The sequence below is a fragment of the Geotrypetes seraphini genome, chromosome 1, assembly GCF_902459505.1.
Source record: "Geotrypetes seraphini chromosome 1, aGeoSer1.1, whole genome shotgun sequence".
In the NCBI taxonomy this organism is placed as follows: Eukaryota; Metazoa; Chordata; class Amphibia; order Gymnophiona; family Dermophiidae; genus Geotrypetes; species Geotrypetes seraphini.
This window is the reverse complement of record NC_047084.1, coordinates 505,421,112-505,443,667: the sequence shown is the minus strand read 5'-3', so window position 1 is coordinate 505,443,667 and position 22,556 is coordinate 505,421,112. Positions and strand designations below refer to the sequence as shown.

Genomic DNA, 22,556 nt, shown 5'->3' with positions numbered 1-22,556 from the left:
ATTGAAAAGAGTCCAAGTCCCGCAGCTGTAAAGGGAAATTATTCCATAGATCAGTTATTTTGAAACAAAGATTTCCCCAGTTTATCATTGAAGGCGATGCCTTTCAGTGACTGGAAAGATAATTTGAGTTCTTGTGTAGTTCTGCTTTTGACAGATCTTTTAGAATTCCATGACAATATGACAAAGGGATTAGTGATGGAAAAATGCCATACAAGATCTTAAAATATTAAACAGGCACATTTGAAGTGTATCTTGGAAATTATTGGAAGCCCAATAAGTTTTAGCAAAAGCGGAGATGTGTTCAAATTTACTTTTAGCGAAAATTAACCTGGCCACAGTATTTTGGATCAATGGAAGTGACTTTTTTTAAGTCAAACTTAGGTAAATTGAATTACAGGAGTCCAACTGCGAAAGAATGATCAATTGTACAAGGAAAGCAAAATGTTGTTGATGGAAACAAGATCTAACTTTTCTCAGCATATGAAAGCTGTGCCTTGTCTGTGGTAACTTTCTGAAGAATCCTGGAAATACAAGAAAACAGTGGAAAAACAAAGAAGATTGTGTCCCCCATGGAATGGAAAATGCATCTCTTGCTAGTGGAGCTGGATGTAGGGAGCAAAACAGGTTGCATTAAGCATTGATCTGAGAAGCTAAGAGATCCACCTAGGGAGTCCCCCATTGTTGGAAAATGTGGTGTAGAACAGTATGATTTAGGGTCCACTCATGAGGATTGAATTTCCAGCTAAGGGAGCCTGCCAGAACATTGTGTTCCCCTGGAACAGGGGTGTCAAAGTCCCTCCTCGAGGGCCGTAATCCAGTCGGATTTTCAGGATTTCCCCAATGAATATGCTTTGAAAGCAGTGCATGCACATAGATTCATACATATTCATTGGGGAAATCCTGAAAATCCGACTGGATTCCGGCCCTCGAGGACCGACTTTGACACCTGTGCCCTGGAATATAGACTGCATGAAGGCCCACTTGAAGAGAAAGAGCATAGTTCCATAGACGATAAGCTTCCTTGCAGAGTCTGAGGGATCCCGAGCCCCTGCTTGTTTACATAAAACAGAAGACACTTGATTGTCTGAATGAGAATATTTCTTTTGGAAATCCACGGATGGAAGGCCTGAAGAGTGTAATAAACTGCTTGGAGTTCTAAGTGATTGATATGCAGGGTCTTTTCATTTGTTGACCACTGACCGTGGAGTTTTGAGACTATTGAGGTGCACCCCCCAGCCCTGGATGGAAGCATCAGTTATGGTAAGCAGATGGAGGATTCATTATACCTTCCTGCAAAAACGATGTTCCATCAAGGAGAATCTTTGAACTTTGAAGGCAGAGGAACTCTAGTTAGTTCCGTCACATTAATTGGAGCACTTTTAAACATAATATCTGCTAGGGCCTATCTTCCTCTGGAAAGACAAGCCATAATCATACTAGCAAACCAAGTAAGGCAATCTTCTTCCCTACCAACTCAAAACTATACTACGTCTTTTAGGCAGCATTGCTTTCACTGGTGCCACATGCCAGATTCCACATGCATGCACTACAATGGCACCTGAAGCTTCCTGGAATCGACGTCTCCATGCACTTTCAAAACTGATTAGCTTGGACTTCTCGAAGTTGATAATGAAACCTAGTGTTTGCAAGGTGTGCACTGTGGTTTTAATGACGACTAGCAGATGGTCTTTGGAATGGGCTACCAATAACCAATCGTCTAGGTAAGAGAACACTATATGGTGCTGTCTTCACAAATGCACCACTACACAGCTAGGCACTTTGTGAACACCCGTGGTGCTGATGATATGCCAAAGGGAAGGACTTTGTACTGGAAATGCATGTTGAGTAACTTGATGAGTAGAAAGAACCAGTGCGACGGATGAATGGTAATATAAGTGTATGCATCCATTAGGTCTAGGGTGGCTAACCAATCATGTTTTAGTAAGGGAAGACTTGCTGAAGGGAGATCATTCTGAACTTTTCTCTCTTTAGGCAGGCACCGAGAGGTGTGAGATTGAGGATCGGGCGGAGACCTTGCATATTCTTGGAAATTAGGGAAAATTTTGAATAAAACCCCTGATTTGTAGGAGTGGTACATTTCTATAGCATTGTTCTGAAAAAATAATTTTCTATGTCCTGGGATTTTTCTTTTCTGCTGGTGTCAGTGGTGCCGAGCTCCCCCCCCCCCTGCTACAGACACAGGGCCCTGGGGGAGGGAGCAAGAGGAAGTTTACTGCCTCGACACCTTCACAGTGGAGATCCTCTTTAAGTTGAGACTGTGGCTTGTACTTCTCCAAAAAAGCCATCTCCCAAGCAGCAAGCATCTGCCAACCAGTCATGGAGGTCATTTCTGAGGTCCGATGCTCTTCGCCTATTATATATCTATCTTTTCCCCCTCATCGAAAGGTTTTCACCACTTTTTTTCTTAAGTAAATTAATGGAATGAACTAATGACCTAATGGCTAGAAAGCCTTTTGGCTTTCTTTTTTCTCTCTCTCTCCGAGGAGACAGAGGGGAAAGCTGCAATTATACAGGAGTTGTTGAAGAAAAAACTGATAGGATGAGGGGAGGGGTCCCAGGTGTAGGGCATCCGGCACATGCTCAGTAAGCCAAAAGCTTAACATAGCTAGAGGAAAACACTTGACACACGGGCTCAGAGGACTTCACCAATAAGTGTGCCTGCATATTCCCTGCTTGTCTCTGGAGAAACCCCTCTGCACAGTTCGCTTGCAAAAAGAAAAACTGAAGGGGGCACTACACTCCTGTGGAAGGTGCTTAATGTTAACATACTTCTGCAAAACCCGGTTCATGGGAATGGATTGATCACCTAATGTATGGACTCCTGAGTAGATGTAACAGAAAGTGCAATATATACATAGCAGATGCAAGTCCTCAAAATGGACATTAAACTCAATATACGTAATATACTGTTAACAGGTTACAATTTTCCATAGTTATGGTACATTTTTATCCTAATTGAACACATATTAGGGATCTGATATACATAAATATACAGTTCAGTTTGCCATAATTCCAATGCAATGACACAAACTAGGGATCCAAAACCAATATACAGTTTTATCTTTCTAATCATCTCATGTCACATCTCTGGTTCTGCTTCCCCATGCTCTGTCTATTCACTCTCTTACTTCCTTCCCTATATCCATCTTTCACGATCAACTCATTTTTTTCCTCGTATTCAAATCTGTCTCTACTCTTCCTGCCATTAATGGGCATCTTCTCCCCCACCACTCCATTGTCGCCGTTTCTTTCCTTCCCTCCGTCACCCCCCCCATTCCTATTTCAAGAAACTAGCCCTCTCAAGTTACCGTACCAACCCCTTCTCCCCCCCCAATCTTTGTTCCTAACCTCTCCCCGGCGATTTGGGTCGTTCTCTCCTTCCTCCCTCCTGTTGTCAGGTCTCAACACTCCCATCGTGGCCAGGTCTCTTTCCTCCTTCCCTCCCTCTAACCTTTCATAGCCTGCCTGCAGTGCTAGCGATTTAACCACAGCACTGCCAACAGACTAGCCAGCTCCAGTCTCTTCAGTCCCTGATACATCTGAACAACTGCTGTATCTTCCTGTTCTGGTGTAGAGACTGGAGCTGGCTAGTCTGTTGGCAGTGCTGTGCTTTAAATTGCTAGCACTGTTGGCAGGCTATGAAAAGTTAGAGGGAGGGAGAGGGATATAGTGGATGGCAGCAGCATCAGGTGGAGGAAGTAGCAGCAAGGCTGCTCTTCTGGGAGGGCAGTGTAGCAAGGATGGCTCCCCGAGGGCAGCAATGGCGGAGAAAGCTCTCAATAAGGCTCTAAACCAACATTCTTCTGCCCAACTTCACTTCCTGTGGAGTGCATTGGATGCGACATCAGTCAGATGAAGAATGCCACGACTGGGAAGGAAGGTAGGCCTGATCGCATTAAAAATTACTTTGGATTAATCTTGTTAATTAACACGTTGGATTAATTAGTCAGCATGCCAACATATTTTAAGTTTTAGTTTTGAATGGCTATCGTAACCCAAAAAGGGAAGGTCACTTTAATTACTATAAGAAATTGTGTCCACATAATTCTGAACAGTCACAGGCAACAGAAACATGTTCTAATTTGCCTCCGAGGTTATCTACCTAACTGCCCAAGATCAAGCCAAAGGGATCAAAAAACATGGATAGGTAACCACAAAATAAAGAAGAGGGCTCCATAGATGGTTGCCAACATTCCAGAAATGACTGAAGAATGTCAATGTGAAATCTAACACTGAGGCATTGAAAGAGCTTGTTCAGGGGGCGTGGCTTGGACGCGAACGATGACGGTTGGATGAAGAAAGAGCTCCTGTATAAACAAGCTTAATTTCAAAAAAAAAACTACAAAAAACGTTCTTAAAAGTATATAAATTGGAGTTTACCTCTTTGTTTAGGTGGGAGAGTCAATTGAAGGGGAAAATCGGAAAAAAAAGTGCCGTTTTCATTGTTTTCTGAAAAACGAGGTGTGGAGGGCTGAATCCGTCTCAACGGCAAAGACAGCAAATCGGGTCTCCCAAGCAGAGACGACAAGATCAGATCCCCGCTGACAAAGCCGGTAAGATCGGGTCCCCGCTGGCAAAGGCTGCAAGATCGGGTCCCGCTGACAAACGCGGCAAGATTGGGTCCCCGCTGGCAGAAGCGGCAAGATCGGGTCCCCCAGGCAGAGACAACAAGATTTAATTTTAAACGTTGCCAGGGTGGGCTGGTCCGGGACGCCGTGAGGCCAGTGAGGCTTTCCTTCCCTCTTTAGCACGATCAAAGCTCTCTGGCAGAGAGCAAGAGGAAAGATTTCCCGAAGGTGGGGGTTAGCAGGCAGTTGCTCGTTGCACCACGACCGCGGCCATCTTGGATCGGAAAAAAAAAGAAACTTTTACAAGGTCTGGGTCGGCCGGTGAGCTACCTACTGACAAGGATAAGTTTTTTGAAATGCCTGATGCCTGCTTAATTCAGGTAATGGGCTGCTTGAAATAGCTGTCCTCTGCTGGAAATGAGGAGAGATCTGCAGTGAAAGCTACTTGGCAACGGTTTTTATTTTTAACTATTTCCTTGCTGCTAACTTCAAAAATAAACTATGAAAGATCAATATAAATGTTAATCTCTCAGGCTGTAATTCAAGAGATTCAGATATAAGAGACTATAGGTTTTTGGGCTCTGAGGAAGGTCAAATAAAAGGATTGGTAATTTCTTTGACCTGAAGAAAAGTGACATTGAGGCAGTTGAGAGACACTGAAATACAAATACATGCACATTGAAAGATTGAAGTAATATATTGGATGGAATATTGCTCTCCTCGATAAAAGCTGCGATTGGGCTTGTAAGAGGAGAGCTAGAAAAGAAGGCTACAAATTTTTTCAGGCTAGGTGCCAACAACGAGTCTGCAATAGAGCCTAAAAACAAATAACTTACAGTTGCCTTAAGAATACTGAATAAAAGGGGCGTGGCTTGGATGAAAGGTTGGATAAACGAATAGCTCCTTATAAGCAAATATAAAAAAAAAAATATATTAAAAAGAATTACTACCAAATATTTTAAAAAAAAAACTAAAATATATATTGAAATATGACTTCAACTAAACAAAATAAAGCTGACTTAGGAGCTGGAACATCAGGAAGCAATAAGAGGTCGAAACCTGAGCCAGGTACACCCTCTAAAATCCCATTACCAACAGAAAAAAATCTGGATGTTATGGAAGAACTAAGACAAATAAAAGAAATTGTCTTAGATAGTAACAAAAAACTACAAAAAGCAATGGAAGATGCTGCAATCCTAACTAAAAGAGTGGACATTACAGAGAATAGAATTTCAACATTAGAAGATATTACAGAACAATTAAATACAGACATGAATCACAGCAAAATCATATGGAAAGAAATAACAGAGATAAAAAAAAATCTTGAAGACAGCCGAAATCGGGAAAGACGGAATAATTTAAGAATAATCGGATTACCTGAAGGAGTGGAAAAGAATGATCCGATTGCATTTCTTGAAAAATTTCTACCTAAAATACTACCATTGAAATTTAAAACGGAACTGGAAATTGAAAGAGCTCATAGGATTCCAACACAAAGAAATAACACTCAAACAGGTCCAAGAACTTTAATTTTCAAACTTTTAAGACACCAACAAGCAATTGAAATATGCCAATTAGCCAAGGAAATCAAAAATCTTAAATGCCAAGATTCAAAAATATACATTGTCCCAGACTTTGCAAAAGAAACAGCAACAAGAAGAAAACAATTCTTAGATATGAGACCACAACTAAGATCTCTAGGAGCTAGATTTGGGCTCCTGTACCCGGCAATTATGAAGGTTACCGTTGCTAACAAAACGCAAAACTTTACAGATCCAAAAAAACTACAGGAATTTATAAATCAACTGGAACAACCTATGACAATCTAAAAATAATTAATGGATTCATACTAAAGTTTATTGACGGTTAAAAGACAGATCAAAACGGAAAGCAATGGAAAAAGAACACACAAGGATCAAATTAAAGACTTAAACAACTTGTAACATTCTCCATAGAAAACAAGAAAACTGAAAAATATAAAAATTCTACTCAGAATAAATAGAATAAACTTAATGGCAGGAACGTAAATGATTTGAAACACATCTCCGAACTCAAATGATGACGAAGAAAGTTTCTTCAACAAACTTAAAAATGTACTGATTGAATCCGAAATCTTGAAAGCTGAGTAATAGTGAGAAAGAAAATCATCCTTCAATCACAAAGAAGATTGAAAGGAAAAAAAAAAAAAAAAAAAGATGTAGTGATTGGATTGTTGTATTTCCGGTTGAAGGTGGTACTTCAGGTTTAATTTTGCGTTTCAGATACATTAAAATGCATTTCAAATACGAAATATATGAAAAGAATAAGTCTGAAACGCAAATTTTACGTTCTTTTATTTATTAAATTTAATTTAGTATCCACAATAATTCAACCTGGGAATCCTCAATGCGAGATAAAAGGAGGGTTTTTGGCACAGGACTTCACTCTTATCTACACAGGCCTCAGATACTTTAAAATCATAAATGATGCTATTGAGACAGAACTTACAAGAACACTGATGGGAATGTTAGCTCCTCTTAATTGATAACTCTCTCCTGAATCATAAGAAAATAATGAATATAAGAGATGAGTGGATTCCTGTGCTATAAACTCTTGTTGCAGTTCTAAGGAAAGAGGCTAAATTGGAAAGCTTTTTAAAGTAAAATAATATACCACCTAAAAGAAACGAATAATAATTGAAATGTTCTTAGATATAATTGATTTAATATAATCATTCTTATGTATTTAAAGATATACAAATACAGAAAATAATCTTTCAATACATAAGAATGAAAAACTTTTTACTTATTCTTATAATTAATAATAAAAGAAAATATACAAAAATAGAGAAAAAAAAAAATGGTAGTACTTTAGATAATTGTTAATAGCTTGTGGGAGTTATCTAAATCTAACCTCAACCTGCGTATCCAAGTTTTCGTAATTAATAAGGGGGGGAAGGGAGGGATAAGAGGGATGGGAGGGTATAAAAAGGAAATATATAAGGAATTCATGGGAATAAAGGAAAAAAGAGAAATGAAATACTTAAAACATTGGGAAAATATACATAATTTAATACCTGAAAATTTAAAAATAAATGGATATTAAAATTATGTCTTTAAATGTTAACGGTCTAAATCATATGATAAAAAGGAAAAAAGCACTATTATTTTTAAAAAGGCAAGATGCTGATATATGCCTTATACAAGAGACCCACCTCTCACATATAGAATCTAAAAAACTAGAAGGAGGCTGGGTCAAACAGTGTTTTTTCTCACCAGCTATAGGGAAAAAGGCAGGTGTTGCTATTTTAATTAACAAAAAATGCTCTGCTTCATTTAAACTAAAAGCTTCAGATATTCATGGAAGATGGATAATGGTGGAAATGAATATGGGAAATACTACCATGACGTTAATCAATATATACGCCCCTAATTCGAACCAAAATGAATTCTTTAAAACTCTTCAACAACTGATCACACCACTGGCTACTTCAAATCTTATAGTAGCAGGGGACTTCAATGCTGTAATGGATCCTTTATTAGATAAAAACCCAGGTAGAGTTATGAAATCTATGGGACTAGATAATTTGATTCAATCTTGTGATTTAATAGATATATGGAGAATACTTCATTTTGATGGTCGGGAATTTTCTTTCTGTTCTCATGTTCACAATTCTTTTTCAAGAATCGATTATATCTTTACTTCAAAACATCTTGCACATCAAGTGACACAAGCAACCATTGATCCAATTATTCTATCTGACCATGGTGGAGTATGGATCAAAATTAAAACTACAAATCAAAATAATAATAGACCAATTTGGAAAATGGATAGTACAATGTTGGTTGACAAAAATTTTTGTGAAAATCTTCTAATAAAAATGAAAGAATTTTTTCAAATAAATGATAATGATGATATTAACAGAGAAACTTTATGGGATGCCTTTAAGGCAACAATTAGAGGACAAATAATTTCCTATTCGGCTTTTCTAAAAAAACAAATTAAAAAACAATTTTTAATATTAGAAAAAGAGATTAAAAATTTAGAATCAAAACTTATAGAAAAATGGGAATATTCTATTCAACAAGAATTATTAAAATTAAAAGGTAAATATAATGAAATCTCATCTAAGATGATTAGGAAAGATTTATTTTCTCAACAAACATTGTACTATGGTAATTCAAACAAATCAGGAAGAATATTGGCAAACTATCTTAAAGCGAAAAAAAGAAAAACAAAAGTAATAGCAATAAAAGATGAAAATGGAAATACATATACACAAATTGAACCTATTTTAAAACAATTCTTAAAATTCTATAAATCTCTTTATTCTTCCGAAAATTATCTAAATAAAGAAAAAGATGGTTTTGAATTTTTAAAAATGTTAGAGGGTCCAAAAATTCCTGAACATATAAAACGAAGTTTGGAAGAACCAATATCACTAAAAGAATTAGGAACAGCTTTGAAGTCCCTTAGAGTTGGATCCGCTCCAGGTGGTGATGGATATACAGTGGAATTTTATAAAACATTTCAAAACTTTTTATTACCCTATTTATTAAATCTTTATCAATATCAACTCAATAAAGGTTGTATTAAAGGCACTATAGCAGAATCTTTGACTATTGTTTTGCCAAAGTCCAATAAAGATCCCACTTTGGTATCAAACTATAGACCAATATCTTTAATAAATGTAGATGGAAAATTATTAGCAAAAATACTTGCGCTAAGATTAGCTAAAGCTCTCCCCCATATAATAGGTATGCATCAAACAGGATTCGTTGCTCAAAGACATTCATCTCATAATACCAGATTAACATTCCATATGTTATATTTAACAAAGAAAATTAACGAACCTACTTTTGCAATTTCATTAGATGCAGAAAAGGCCTTTGATAGAGTAGAATGGCCTTTTATGTATCAAGCAATGGAATGGTTTGGTATAGGTCCTGGATTTATACAAATGATACAAACAATGTATAGCTCCCCTTCTGCTAGACTATATATTAATAATACGTTTTCAGAAAAATTTAATCTACAGAGAGGAGTTAGACAAGGATGTCCCTTATCCCCTTTGCTGTTTGATATTGTTTTAGAACCCTTAATATTAGCTATCCAACAAGCTAAGGAGATACAGGGTATACCTCATTCAGATAAAGAATATAAAATATCTGCTTACGCAGATGATTTATTATTATATCTGAAGAATCCAGAATCCACCATTCCACATCTACTTGAATTGATTGAGAAATTTGGAAATTTTTCAGGATATAAAATTAATTGGAATAAATCAGAAATTCTTCCACTAAATATACATTGTACAAAAGGTTTATTTGATACATTCCCTTTTGTTTGGAAGGAAGAATATATCAAATACCTTGGAATTTTGATAACAAAAACAGTAGATGAAACAATGAAAATTAATGAAAAATGCTTATTACAAAAAGTAATAGAAATGAGTGAGCAATGGAATCCTTTGCATTTATCTTGGTGGGGAAGAGTACAAACTGTAAAAATGATGATTTTACCGGTAGTATGTTACCAAATGGGGATGATACCAGTTTTCTTTCAAGATACGTTTTATACAAAAATAAATAGGACTTTGACAAAATTTATATGGCTTAATAAAAAACCAAGAATTGCTCTAGCGTCATTACAAAAACCAATTAAGGAGGGAGGGGTAAATTTTCCCAATTTCTATAGGTATCATCAAGCCTATATCTTACGTCATGGTATGTATTGGATCCTCCCAGAACCCACAGATAATATTCCAGACTGGTTTTGGCTAGAATGGAGGCTTATGTTTCCATTACGTCTTAATCATGTAATTAGTATCAAGATGCCAAGGTTATACAAAGATCATAAAATATTTATGGATACCTGGAAAACTCTAAAATACATAAGTAATCTTACTCAAATTCCAATTAGTAAATCAACCAACCAAACTATATGGCTAAACCCCAAGATCAAAATTGGCGGTTTTAAAGTCATCTGGAAACATTGGATGATAGCAGGCATCCGCACTCTGGATGATGTAATTAAAAATGATAAATTGCTGGAGTTTTCACAATTGCAACAAAAATTTGGTCTCAATAAAACACAATATTTTAAATGGTTGCAATTGAAGCAATCTATTCAGAAAGGGTTCCCTGAATGGAAAGATCTCGCTAAATATCATAGTTTGGAATTCTTATGTTTCCAGATGGACTCAATAGGTCACAAAGCCGCACAGTGGTATAAATTAATATCTGGATATATAAATAAAAAACCAAAAAATGGTCTTAGAGACATTTGGAGCATTGAGATAAAACACCAAATTAGTGCATCTCAATGGCCACGACTTTGGTCTTGGAGGCTAAAATGTACGGTGTCAGCATCTATGAGACAAACTTGGTTTTTTCTTCTTCATAGAGCTTTTTGGACCCCTACTCGTTTACAAAAAATAGATAGTTCAAGATCTAATAGATGCTGGCACTGTCATATTGAAATTGGGACATTAGATCATCTTTTATTCTTTTGTCCATTTATCCTATCATTCTGGAAATCAATTTGGCCCCAAATTAACAGAATGTTAGAAAATCCAGTAGCCTTGACATATGATACTATATTATTTGGAACAACTATGAGAGCAAAAAGCCAAATTTCATCCAGTAATAACAAACTTTTATTTATTTTAACTGGAATTGCAATACAACAAATTACATTCAATTGGAAACAACATGATAGATTGAACTATATGTTCTGGTGGAATTCGGTATGCCACATATACAAAATGGAACTTGCTATTGCAACACACAAAGGATACATGAATAAATTTAAAAAAATATGGGGACCATTAACCGATTTTTGTAATTAAGGATAATTTTTCCTATAAATAACACTGGAAACATCTAAAGACCGTTAACATGATTTCTCTAATGAATTTTTCCCATGATAAGATAATTGTAAAGAGGGAAATGGGGTGGGTTTTTCAATTTTGATTATTACATACTAAATTAATATTTAAAAAAAAAATATACAATAAAATTGATTTATGTATTATTGTTTGGGAAGGAGGGTGGGACAGGGGATTATTATATTAATGTTATACTTGATATTAATATATGAGTTAGTCAAGTGTGTATTTAAGTTTCTATTGAGTTTATTTGTAACACTTGTTGTAACACAAAAAAATGAATAAAGATTTAAAACAGATAAAAACAGAAAGAGCTTGTTCAATTATGGTATGCTCAACCTCCAAAGAGCTAACTCCTATGGTCTCAAAAATCAAAGTTTCCATTGAACTAGAAATTATAACCAATAACCTTTATGGAAGAATTCCATATGACCCTTAGGATACTAAGCAGAACAAATTAATTTCAGAAGAGGGCAATTTAATTGGATCCAAGACAAATAGTTGGGTAATAAGGATAGATAACAGCCAATCTGGTCCCATAATGAGGAAAGACAGTAGGATTTTTTGCAACATGGCAGGACATTATGTAGAGAAAGAGCTGTTCCATTACATGTTGGAATAAAACTGCAGTTTGTGCTTCTGTGTTTTACATTGTTCACATTTGCTTTGGAATATACAAGAGAAAGGTGAATAGAAAGATTACTCTATTGCCATGGGATCCCAAATGCTTATGCATAAGAAATCTTTCTGGCATATATCACTTCACCCCACTGCACTCATGGCGTTCTAAAATGGTCCTAACTTAGCATATATGCAGTATATAAAGGTTTTAATAAACATGATACTATATTGTTTTACCACAATGCATCACGCTTAATTGTGAAAACATTTCTTCTAGTGACAAACATACAATTTCAAAGCAGTTTTTACAATCTACAATAGTTTTCTTGCATTACAAAACTGAATTGCACACTTACATCTTTAGGAATTGTTACTTGTGTTGTGATGACAGGCCCACCAATATCACCATATGAGCTACGGCCTCCTATGGGAAGAAAATTTGTTTGATCAAGATATGTTAATTTAGGTATCACAAGAAGCTTTCAAAGATCAGTAAGATTGATGATTTAATGTTATTCACTGCTATCAATTTTCCTACTTCAAAATCTCTTTCCTCCCACAACAACAAAAAAAAAATAAAAATAAAAGGAGAACACTCCCCCTCCCCCCCAAAATTACAACTTACCATATGCAGAAGCACCCTGATAGACATCCGGGGTATATGCAGAAAAAGAAAGTGGGGTGGAGGAGAAAGTGTGTTAATCATTGTACTATTCCATAATCAACTTTATCAGAACCAACACATATGCATACAAAGTGACAGGATTTTACTGATACAAAAAAATATAACCTGAACTAAAAGAAATCTATTTAAAACAAAAAACCTGTTCATTACTGCCAACATGGTCTACTACCATGTTTCCCCGAAATAAGACACTTCTCTTATATTAATTTTGGGTCCAAAAAAACGCACTACGGCTTATTTTCCGTGATGTCTTTTTTGTGTGTGTGTACAACGATCATCTCTCACCACCCATCCCCTTGTACAGCATATTTCTATCCCTCCCTCCCATCCCCCTGTGCAGCAGAACCCCAAAAGCAATTTAATTGTGTTGCGTTAGATCTAATCTAAGCATTGTATGCCACATCATCCCTATAAGAGAGTGAGAGATGGAAAACAAATGGGGATGGGATGGGGGGTGGGGTTGTAAGCAGAAGAAAGAGAGATAGAGACCTGGACCCAAAGGGGATGGGGCTGGATTGTGAAAAATGCTGCATACATAGTCAGAAGGAAGTCCAACCAGAAACTAATTAAAAATCACCAGACAAAGGTAGGAAAAATGATTTATTTTCAATTTAGTGTTTGAAATGCGTCAGTTTTGAGAATTTTTTTTTTAATTTCTTTATTCTTTTTCAAACTTACATCAAGTGCACAAAAAGCACAGTTACTTACCGTAACAGGTGTTATCCAGGGACAGCAGGCAGATATTCTTGACTGATGGGTGACGGCACCGACGGAGCCCCGGTACGGACAATTTTAGAGTGATTGCACTCTAAGAACTTTGAAAGTTCTAGTAGGCCGCACCGCGCACGCGCCTTCCCGACCGACAGAGGCGCGCGGTCCCCAGTTAGGATAAGCCAGCTAAGAAGCCAACCCGGGGAGGTGGGAGGGACGCAAGAATATCTGCCTGCTGTCCCTGGATAACACCTGTTACGGTAAGTAACTGTGCTTTATCCCAGGACAAGCAGGCAGTATATTCTTGACTGATGGGTGACCTCCAAGCTAACAAAAAGAGGGATGGAGGGAAGGTTGGCCATTAGGAAAATAAATTTTGTAAAACAGATTGGCCGAAGTGTCCATCCCGTCTGGAGAATGCATCCAGACAATAATGTGATGTAAAAGTGTGAACTGAGGACCAAGTAGCAGCCTTGCAGATTTCCTCAATGGAAGTAGATCGGAGGAAAGCTACAGACGCTGCCATAGCTCTAACTTTGTGGCCCGTGATAGAACCTTCCAGTGTCAGGCCTGACTAAGCATAACAGAAAGAAACGCAAGCAGCAAGCCAATTGGAGAGAGTGCGTTTAGATACAGGATGACCCAACTTGTTAGGATCAAAGGACAAAAATAGTTGAGGAGATGATCTGTGGGGCTTAGTACGTTCAAGATAGTAAGCCAGAACACGTTTACAGTCCAAGGTATGCAAAGCCTGTTCACCTGGATGAGAATGAGGCTTTGGAAAAAATACAGGCAGGACTATGGACTGGTTAAGATGAAAGTCAGACACAACTTTAGGAAGAAATTTGGGGTGTGTACGGAGAACCACCTTATCATGGTGAAAAACAGTGAAAGGTGGATCGGCCACTAGTGCATGCAGTTCACTGATCCTCCTGGCAGAAGTGAGAGCTATAAGGAAGACCACTTTCCAGGTAAGAAATTTGAAATGCGCTGTGGCCAAAGGTTCAAAAGGAGGCTTCATTAAAGCGGAAAGAACCACATTGAGATCCCAGACCACAGGAGGAGGCTTATTTCCCCTAAATGTCTTTTTACCCTTTTGTATTTTCCTTTGATGTCTCCTCTTTTCTTTAAAAATTGTATTTCATCCCTCCTTTCCTTGTGTTTAACAATGTTAATTTTTAGCACAATAAGTTTATTTATTAATTGTATGGACTGTTTTGTTACCCAACATATGTAACTTTTTAAATGTACACCGCTTAGAAACTTGGTTAAAGGCGGTTAATCAAGCCATCTAATAAACTTGAAACTTAAACTAAACTTCACATTGAAAAGGCCCCTCATGAACCGAGAAACCAAAGGATGAGCCGAGAGGGGTTTTCCATGAATTGGCTCATGAAAGGCAGCAATGGCACTAAGGTGAACTCTGATAGAAGTAGATTTAAGACCAGAGTCAGACAAGGAAAGAAGATAGTCCAACACCAGTCCCACTGCTAGAGACATGGGATCATGGTGATGTAAGAGGCACCAGGAAGAAAACCGAGACCACTTCTGTTGATAACATTGGAGCGTGGCCGGTTTCCTGGAAGCATCAATGATAGAGCGGACAGGCTGAGAAAGAAGTGAGTGAGCCGAAGTCAGCCCGAGAGATACCAAGCTGTCAGGTGCAGAGACTGTAGGTTGGGATGCAGTAGGGTCTGCTGATGCTGAGAAAGCAGAGAAAGAAACAGTGGAAGAGGTATGGGTTCCCTGGAACTGAGTTGAAGTAGAAGGGAGAACCAATGTTGCCTGGGCCACCGTGGAGCGATGAGAATAATGGTGGCTTGTTCCCTCTTGAGCTTGAACAGTGTTCGCAGCATGAGCGGTAGAGGGGGGAAAAGCATATAGGAAGAGACTGGTCCAATCCAGGAGAAATGCATCGGGCGCCGGACGGTGAGGAGAGTAGAGTCTGGAGCAAAACAGGGGCAGCTGATGGTTGTGGGGAGCTGCAAAAAGGTCCACTTGAGGAGTGCCCCATTGAGCGAAAATGGACTAAAGAGTCGAGGGATCGAGAGTCCATTCGTGAGGTTGGAGAATTCTGCTGAGATTGTCCGCTAAGGAATTCTGTTCCCCTTGAATGTAGACAGCCTTCAGGAATAAGTGACGAGCTGTCGCCCAAGACCAAATCCGTTGTGCTTCCTGACACAACAGGCGAGAGCCCGTTCCTCCCTGTTTATTGATGTAGTACATTGCAACTTGATTGTCTGTGCAAATGAGTAGTACTTGAGGAAAGAGAAGATGTTGAAACGCCTTGAGGGCATAGAACATCGCTTGGAGTTCCAGGAAATTGATGTGGTGTTTCTTTTCCTGGGCAGTTCAAAATCCCTGAGTTTGGAATTCGTTCAAGTGAGCTCCCCAGGCGTAGGGGGAGGAATCTGTGGTGATGACTAGTTGATGAAGAGGTAGATGGAACAGCAGACCTCTGGATAGATTTGAAGATGTCAACCACCAAAGAAGCGACTGTCGAAGAGACGAGGTCACAGATATGTGTTGTGAACAAGAATCCGTCGCTTGGGACCATTGGTTCGCTAAGGTCCATTGAGGAGTACGCAGGTGGAGACGTGCGAAGGGTGTGACATGTACTGTCGAAGCCATGTGCCCCAATAGCACCATCATGTGATTCGCAGAAATGGTAATCTGTTGAAACACCTGCTGACAGAGATGGAGGATGGCGTGAAGGCGGTTGGATGGAAGAAACGCCCTCATCAGAACAGTGTCCAGAACGGCTCCAATAAATTGAAGTCGCTGGGTCGGAATGAGGTGAGACTTGGGTAGATTGATTTCGAACCCTAATAGTCGAAGGAAGTGAATGGTCTGATTGGTGGCAAGCAGAACCGCCTGAGGGGAATGAGCTTTGATCAACCAGTCGTCCAGATAAGGGAAGACTTGAAAGTTGTGAGAGCGGAGATAGGCCGCTACCACAATCAGACATTTGGTGAATACCCTGGGAGAGGAGGCCAGGCCGAAGGATAGCACTTTGTATTGATAATGATGTTGATTGATGAGAAAACGCAGATATTGCCTGGACGTCAGATGGATAGGAATATGTGTGTAAGCCTCTTTGAGATCGAGGGAGCATAGCCAGTCGCCCTGAGCGAGAAGAGGGTAGAGGGTGGCAAGAGAGAGCATTTTGAACTTCTCCTTGACCAAACATTTGTTGAGATCTCTGAGATCTAAGATGGGTCTGAGGTCTCCGGTCTTTTTGGGAACTAGAAAGTACCGGGAGTAAAAACCCTGACCTCGCTGATCTTGAGGAACTTCTTCGATGGCATTGAGAAGAAGGAGGGATTGAACCTCTTGAGCGAGAAGGAGGGACTGAGACTTGTTGGAAGCAGACTCTTTTGGCAGGCCTAACGGCGGGGGAGTCTGAAAATTGAGGGAGTAGCCATGGGCTATGATCGAGAGCACCCACTGGTCGGTGGTGATTACCTCCCATCGAGAGTGAAAAATGGTTAATCGACCTCTTATGGGCTGTGGAAGAGGACAGGAGGGAGGGAGACTGGCAATGCCCAGGAGAAGGGAGTCAAAAGGGCTGAGTTGGCTTAGTCTGAGTGACAGGCTTTATGGTAGGCGGCTGTTGCTGACGTGCTTGTTGGTGCTGTTGCCGCTGCCTCTGAGGTTGTGGAGGTTGAGGCTGAACTGGCCGAGCAGAAAACCGCCTCTGATATGATGGCTGCTGTCTAAATGGACGAGGAGGAGGAGGCTTCTTTTAATTTTTCAGCAAAGTATCCCACCTCGTCTCATGGGCAGAGAGCTTTTGAGTGGTGGTATCCATAGATTCTCCAAAGAGCTCATCACCCAGGCAGGGAGCATTGGCAAGGCGGTCCTGGTGTTTCACATCAAGGTCGGAGACTCGGAGCCATGCCAATCGTCTCATCGCTACAGACATAGCCGTGGCTCGGGATGTGAGTTCAAAAGTATCATAGATGGACCGGACCATGAACTTCCTGAGTTGTAGGAGACTGGAAGTGCATTGTTGGAATGCAGGAAGCTTACGGTCAGGAAGATACTTTTGAAAAGAAGAGACTTGCTGAATCAAATGTTTCAGGTAAAAAGAGAAGTGAAACGCATAATTACCTGAACGGTTGGCCAGCATTGCATTTTGGTAAAGTCTTTTACCAAATTTATCCATGGCCTTGCCCTCTCTGCCAGGAGGGACAGAGGCATATACACTAGAGCCTGCCAATTTTTTGAGGGTGGACTCCACCAGCAGAGATTCATGGGGCAGCTGGGGTTTGTCAAACCCTGGAATAGGAATCACCTTGTAAAGCGATTCCAGCTTCCTAGGGGCTCCTGGAACGGTGAGAGGAGTTTCTAAATTTTTGTAAAAAGTTTCCCTCAAGATGTCATGGAGGGGTAACTTTAAAAATTCTTTCGGAGGCTGGTCAAAATCCAAAGCATCAAGAAATGCTTTGGATTTTTTATTGTCAGACTCTAGAGGGATGGAAAGGGTGTCAGACATCTCCTTAAGAAACTTGGTGAAGGACGAGTGCTCTGGCTTACCAGCAGGATCCTGCACCGATGTAACATCCTCCTCCGAGGAATAATCTGCCTCAGTACCGAGGGGGTCATCAGAATCATCCCACAAATCAGGGTCCCGTATCGATGACAGACGGCCCTGAGAAAGTGGGGTAGAAGGTTCGGTATGCTTGGTTTTGCGTACCGATTTACCAGACCTCATGGACACCGTACCGGGTGACTGTACAGCAGTACGGGTGTCAGAGAACGGCACCGGCTCCGAAGTCGAGTAAGCAGTGCGTCGAAGAGACTTCGGTTCCGCCGAGAGAACAGGCATAGAAACAGATTTTTGCGGTGCCGACAATGTCGATGCCGACAAAACAGGCTGTTCGACGATCGGCACCGAATGCTCAGTAGGTACCGACACTGGAAGGCTCGGAGTCAGCAGAGCCGGGAGCAAGTGTTGTAACTGCTCCTTAAGCTGGACCTGAAGGATGGATGCTATTCTCTCATCCAGAGACGGTCCCGATGGCACCGGTACTGCTTTTTTCTTGCTCGGTACCTGCGGTGCAGCTCGACGCTCAGGCGAAGTCGATGCCGATGAAGAGGCAGTGACTTCAATAGGAGCGGAGCGTTTGCGAGGCCGGCGCGCAGTCTGCAGGACTTGGCTCACTGCTTGTTCGACTGGCGGGCTAAGGACAGTAGGGGATGGCTTCTTAGCAGGCTTACCTACAGGGTGCGACACCGAGGATGGATCTTGCAGTGTCGAAGTCACCGGTGCCGATTTGGAGGAAGATGATGGTGTCGATGCCGGGGGAACTTCCATGGCGGCACCGAAAAGAATTCGCTGTTGAATCTGGCGATTCTTTAGAGTTCTCTTTTGGAGAGAACTGCAGCGGGTGCATGTTTCTGCCCTATGGTCCGGACCCAGACACTGAAGGCACCACTTGTGCGGGTCGGAAAGGGAAATAGGACGTGCACACCGCTGACACTTCTTAAAACCCGGTGAAGGGGGCATGAAGGGAAAAACAGCCGTAGCAAAATCGAGATGGTGCCAACAGGCCCCGCTGGGGCTGACCGGAAAAAAGTCGAAAAAAATGGACTTTTTTTTTTATAAATAAAAGAAAGAAATGATAAGGTGAATAAATCACGACAAGAAAATAATGCGCGAGCGGGAAGACGAGAAAAATTTGAAAAAATTTTCCAACAGCAGTTGAACACGCGTCTTCTTAGCTCCGTGGAAACTAAGAAACTGGGGACTGCGCGCCTGTCGGGCGGGAAGGCACTCGCGCCTGCGTGGTGCGGCCTACTAGAACTTTCAAAGTTCTTAGAGTGCAATCACTCTTTTTTTTTAAACTTTTTATTTATAGAATTTTCATTCTTTCAATACATGAATCACATATTATATTATAAAATGTATAAAGTGCAATCACTCAAAAATTGTCCGTACCGGGGTGCCGTCACCTATCAGTCAAGAATATGCTGCCTGCTTGTCCTGGGATAAAGAACAACATGAAATACTATCATGAAAGAAAAAATTGCATTACAACTAGTAGGGAAAGGGGGGGGGACGACGCAGGGTGCAGAGCCTGGCAAGGAGTGTGGTGTTGGATGCACACAATTTGGTTCAGAATTAGAGAATGACACGGTGACAAATTTCATCACCGTCCCCGTGGATAACCACAGGAAATAATCCCATGTCATTTTTTAGTGGCTATTTCAGCCTCAGTCCTTCTACACCAGCATTCTTCAAAGCAAAGCTTGAGGGTCAGTGGCTGGGCCCATTCATACTCTGATTCTTCCCTCTCTCCTTAAAAGAATTACATGAAGATGGTTTCCTGCGGTTATCCGCGGGGACGGGAACGGTGTTTTGTCACCGTGTCATTCTCTATTCAGAATGTTTTTTTCCTTGTTTTCCTACTCTAAATCTAGGGTGCGTCTTATGATGCAAAAAATATGGTATATAAACTGAACATTATCTGAGAAAGAGGACAAACGCAATTCCACACCTATCATAAGGTTTTGACATACACACAATGATCAGCATGCAGTGGGCTGAGAACCTTCCAAGGGGGTTAAGGGCAGACCCATCCCCCGCCATCCCTTACCAGCTCTGACCCATCCCCCACCAACCTTTACAAGCTCTGACCCATCCCCCGCCATCTCTTAAGCCTTACCTGGTAGTCTAGCGGGTTTTCAGGGCAGGAGTGATCTTCCTAGCTCCTGCCCCGTGCAGATCACTCATAGGAAATGGCTGCCGCGAGCTCCTGTCAGTCTCGAGAGACTACGGGAGCTCACGGCAGCCATTTCCTATGAGTGATCTGTACGGGGCAGGAGCAGTGTTCTCCCTAGGGCCTTTTAGCTGGGCGGTCCGCCCAGCTAATTTAGATAACCGCCCAACTATTATCCGCTGGTGAATTCTGCTGCCGCCTGCTGCTCAACATTAAAAACAAAACAAAACAAAAAAAACCAGCTTGGAGATTTGACGCCTTAGCCCGTAGCAAACTTATGCTCCGGGGCTCTAACGTGTGCGTGCCAGCTTCCCTTCTCTTCCCCCCGAAACCGGAAGTTATGTCCAGGGGGTGAAGAGAAGGGAAGCAAGCGCACACACACGTTAGAGCCCCGGAACATGCGTTCGCTATGGGCTAAGGCGGCACTAGCCTGCAATTTGTATTTGGTGTGTTTATGCGATGGGCGGCTTTCCGATCAGGAAGATGGGCCTGGGGAGGTAAAAAATTGCTTTGGGGAAGCACCGGCATGCTTCCTGCTGCCATTTTCTATTCTCTATACCTTGGACTAGCAGCAGCACCGCTCTCTCCTTATTGTAATTTGCCTGACAGCTGCAGTAGTGTTATCGAATCGATTCCCTTCTGCAGCCTCGGGGATTTTGCTAGGCCGCTCCACCTCCAATGATGTAACTTCCTTCTTCCTCAGAGGCCCCAAAGCTGCTGGAGGGAATTTACTCGCTAAAGCTGTGGCAGCAGTCAGGCAAGTTACAATAGAGAGCCTGTTAATCGGGAGGGGGGAGTGGTGCCAATGGACCTGGGAGATAAGAGGGAGGGGTGCTGATAGAAGGAGAGGAAAAGAGGAGGGAGTGGTGCTACTAGACCTGGGAGGTGAGTGGGTAAGGGAAGGGAGAGGAGCCGTACTGCTGGCCCTGGGGGTGGAAAGGAGAGGTGCTGCAGCTAGTCAGTGGGGGAAATGGAAGTTGAGGGGAGGGAGAGGTGCTGTTGGAGGGAGGTGAGAGGTGCTGCTGGATTGGGAACAGAAGAGAGTGCTGCTGGACTTAAAATGGAAGAGGGAAAGCTGCAGCAGGACTGAGGGGAGAGCAGTGGAGGAGGAGAGTGGATAGGGGAAGGGGGAACAGCAGTGGAGAAGGAGAGTGAGAGGGGATGGGGGAAGAGAAATGCTGCTGCACCCAACTGGGGAGAGAGGGAAGGAAGAAGGAGGAAGACCAGGAAAGAGAGATGCCAAAACCATGGGAGGGGGGAAAGGAAAGGCGATACTAGACCATGGAGGGAGAGATGTCAGGGTATGGGGGGGGGGGAGAGAAGAGGGAGATGTCAGACCAAGGGAAAGGAAGGAAGGAGGGATAGAAAGGAAGGAGAGGAGATGCCAGATAATGGAGGGGAAGAGGAGAGAGATGCTAGGGCAAGGGAGAGGGAAGGGAAACCAAGGAGACAAATGCCAGACCAGAGGGAAAAGAAGGAGAGGAGGTACCAGAGCAGAGAGGGAGAGATAGGAGAGGAGAGAGATGCCAGAGCATGGTGGGGAGGGAAGGGAAGGAAGGAAAGTAGAAGAGAGAGAGATGCCAGAGCATAGGGGAGGGAGTGGAGACAGAAAAATGGAGAGGGGATGAAGCTGAAATGAATCATGTATAAAAGGGCACAGGATATACAGTTTATTGAAGGGACCTAAAGAGGGAAGATGCTGTATGGAAGAGATAGAGGGCGGACACTAGATGGAAAGGGCAGAGAGAGGGTGGACAGTAGATGGAAGGGGCAAAGATAGAGGGCAGATTGTGCTCTCTCCCTTTGATGCAACAACACTGTATAGAAAGAAAAGAACGAAGAGAAGATGATTAAAGCAGAAACTACAAAAGGTAGAAAGAGATATTTTTTGTTGCTTTACATAGAATCAAGTAGTATTGTACTGAATTGATAAAACTTTATAAATAGGAAATAGAAATAAGGCTATTTCTTTTGGACTAAACCCCTTTCCTCAGGTCAGGAAAGGATATCATAACAGCTGTATACTGTACTGTCTTGAAGAAAGATTTGGCCTCTGAAAGCTAACTGAAAAATGGATTAGTCCAATAAAATTTTATTTTCTTATTTCTTGTTATTTGTTTTTAAAGTCGTGATTGTTATGTATCAGTTTTTTTTCAAATTTACATCTACTGTCTTTATATTTTGTACTGTATTAGGGGACATGTGTCACTGTTTCTGTGGTGTTGCATTAAAGCAATGTTACTTACCGTAACAGTTGTTATCCAGGGACAGCAGGCAGCTATTCTCACTAGTGGGGTGATGTCATCCGACAGAGCCCCGATACGGACATCTTGCAAGAATGTCTTGCTTGAAGA

At 41.1% G+C, this 22,556-nt stretch overlaps 1 protein-coding gene across 8 annotated transcripts in view; it reads right to left on the bottom strand.

Annotated features, from left to right (window-relative positions):
• The window catches only part of HNRNPK (heterogeneous nuclear ribonucleoprotein K), a 64,171-nt gene that overhangs the window by 12,451 nt on the left and 29,164 nt on the right, over positions 1–22,556 (bottom strand). For all 8 annotated transcript variants that reach the window (XM_033927958.1, XM_033927966.1, XM_033927984.1 and 5 more), the window contains exons 12-13: positions 12,707–12,722; positions 12,438–12,505 (exon numbers count right to left, since the gene is read on the bottom strand). In XM_033927958.1, the coding sequence (XP_033783849.1) occupies positions 12,438–12,505; positions 12,707–12,722 (84 nt within the window). The remainder of the gene's footprint in view (positions 1–12,437; positions 12,506–12,706; positions 12,723–22,556) is intronic.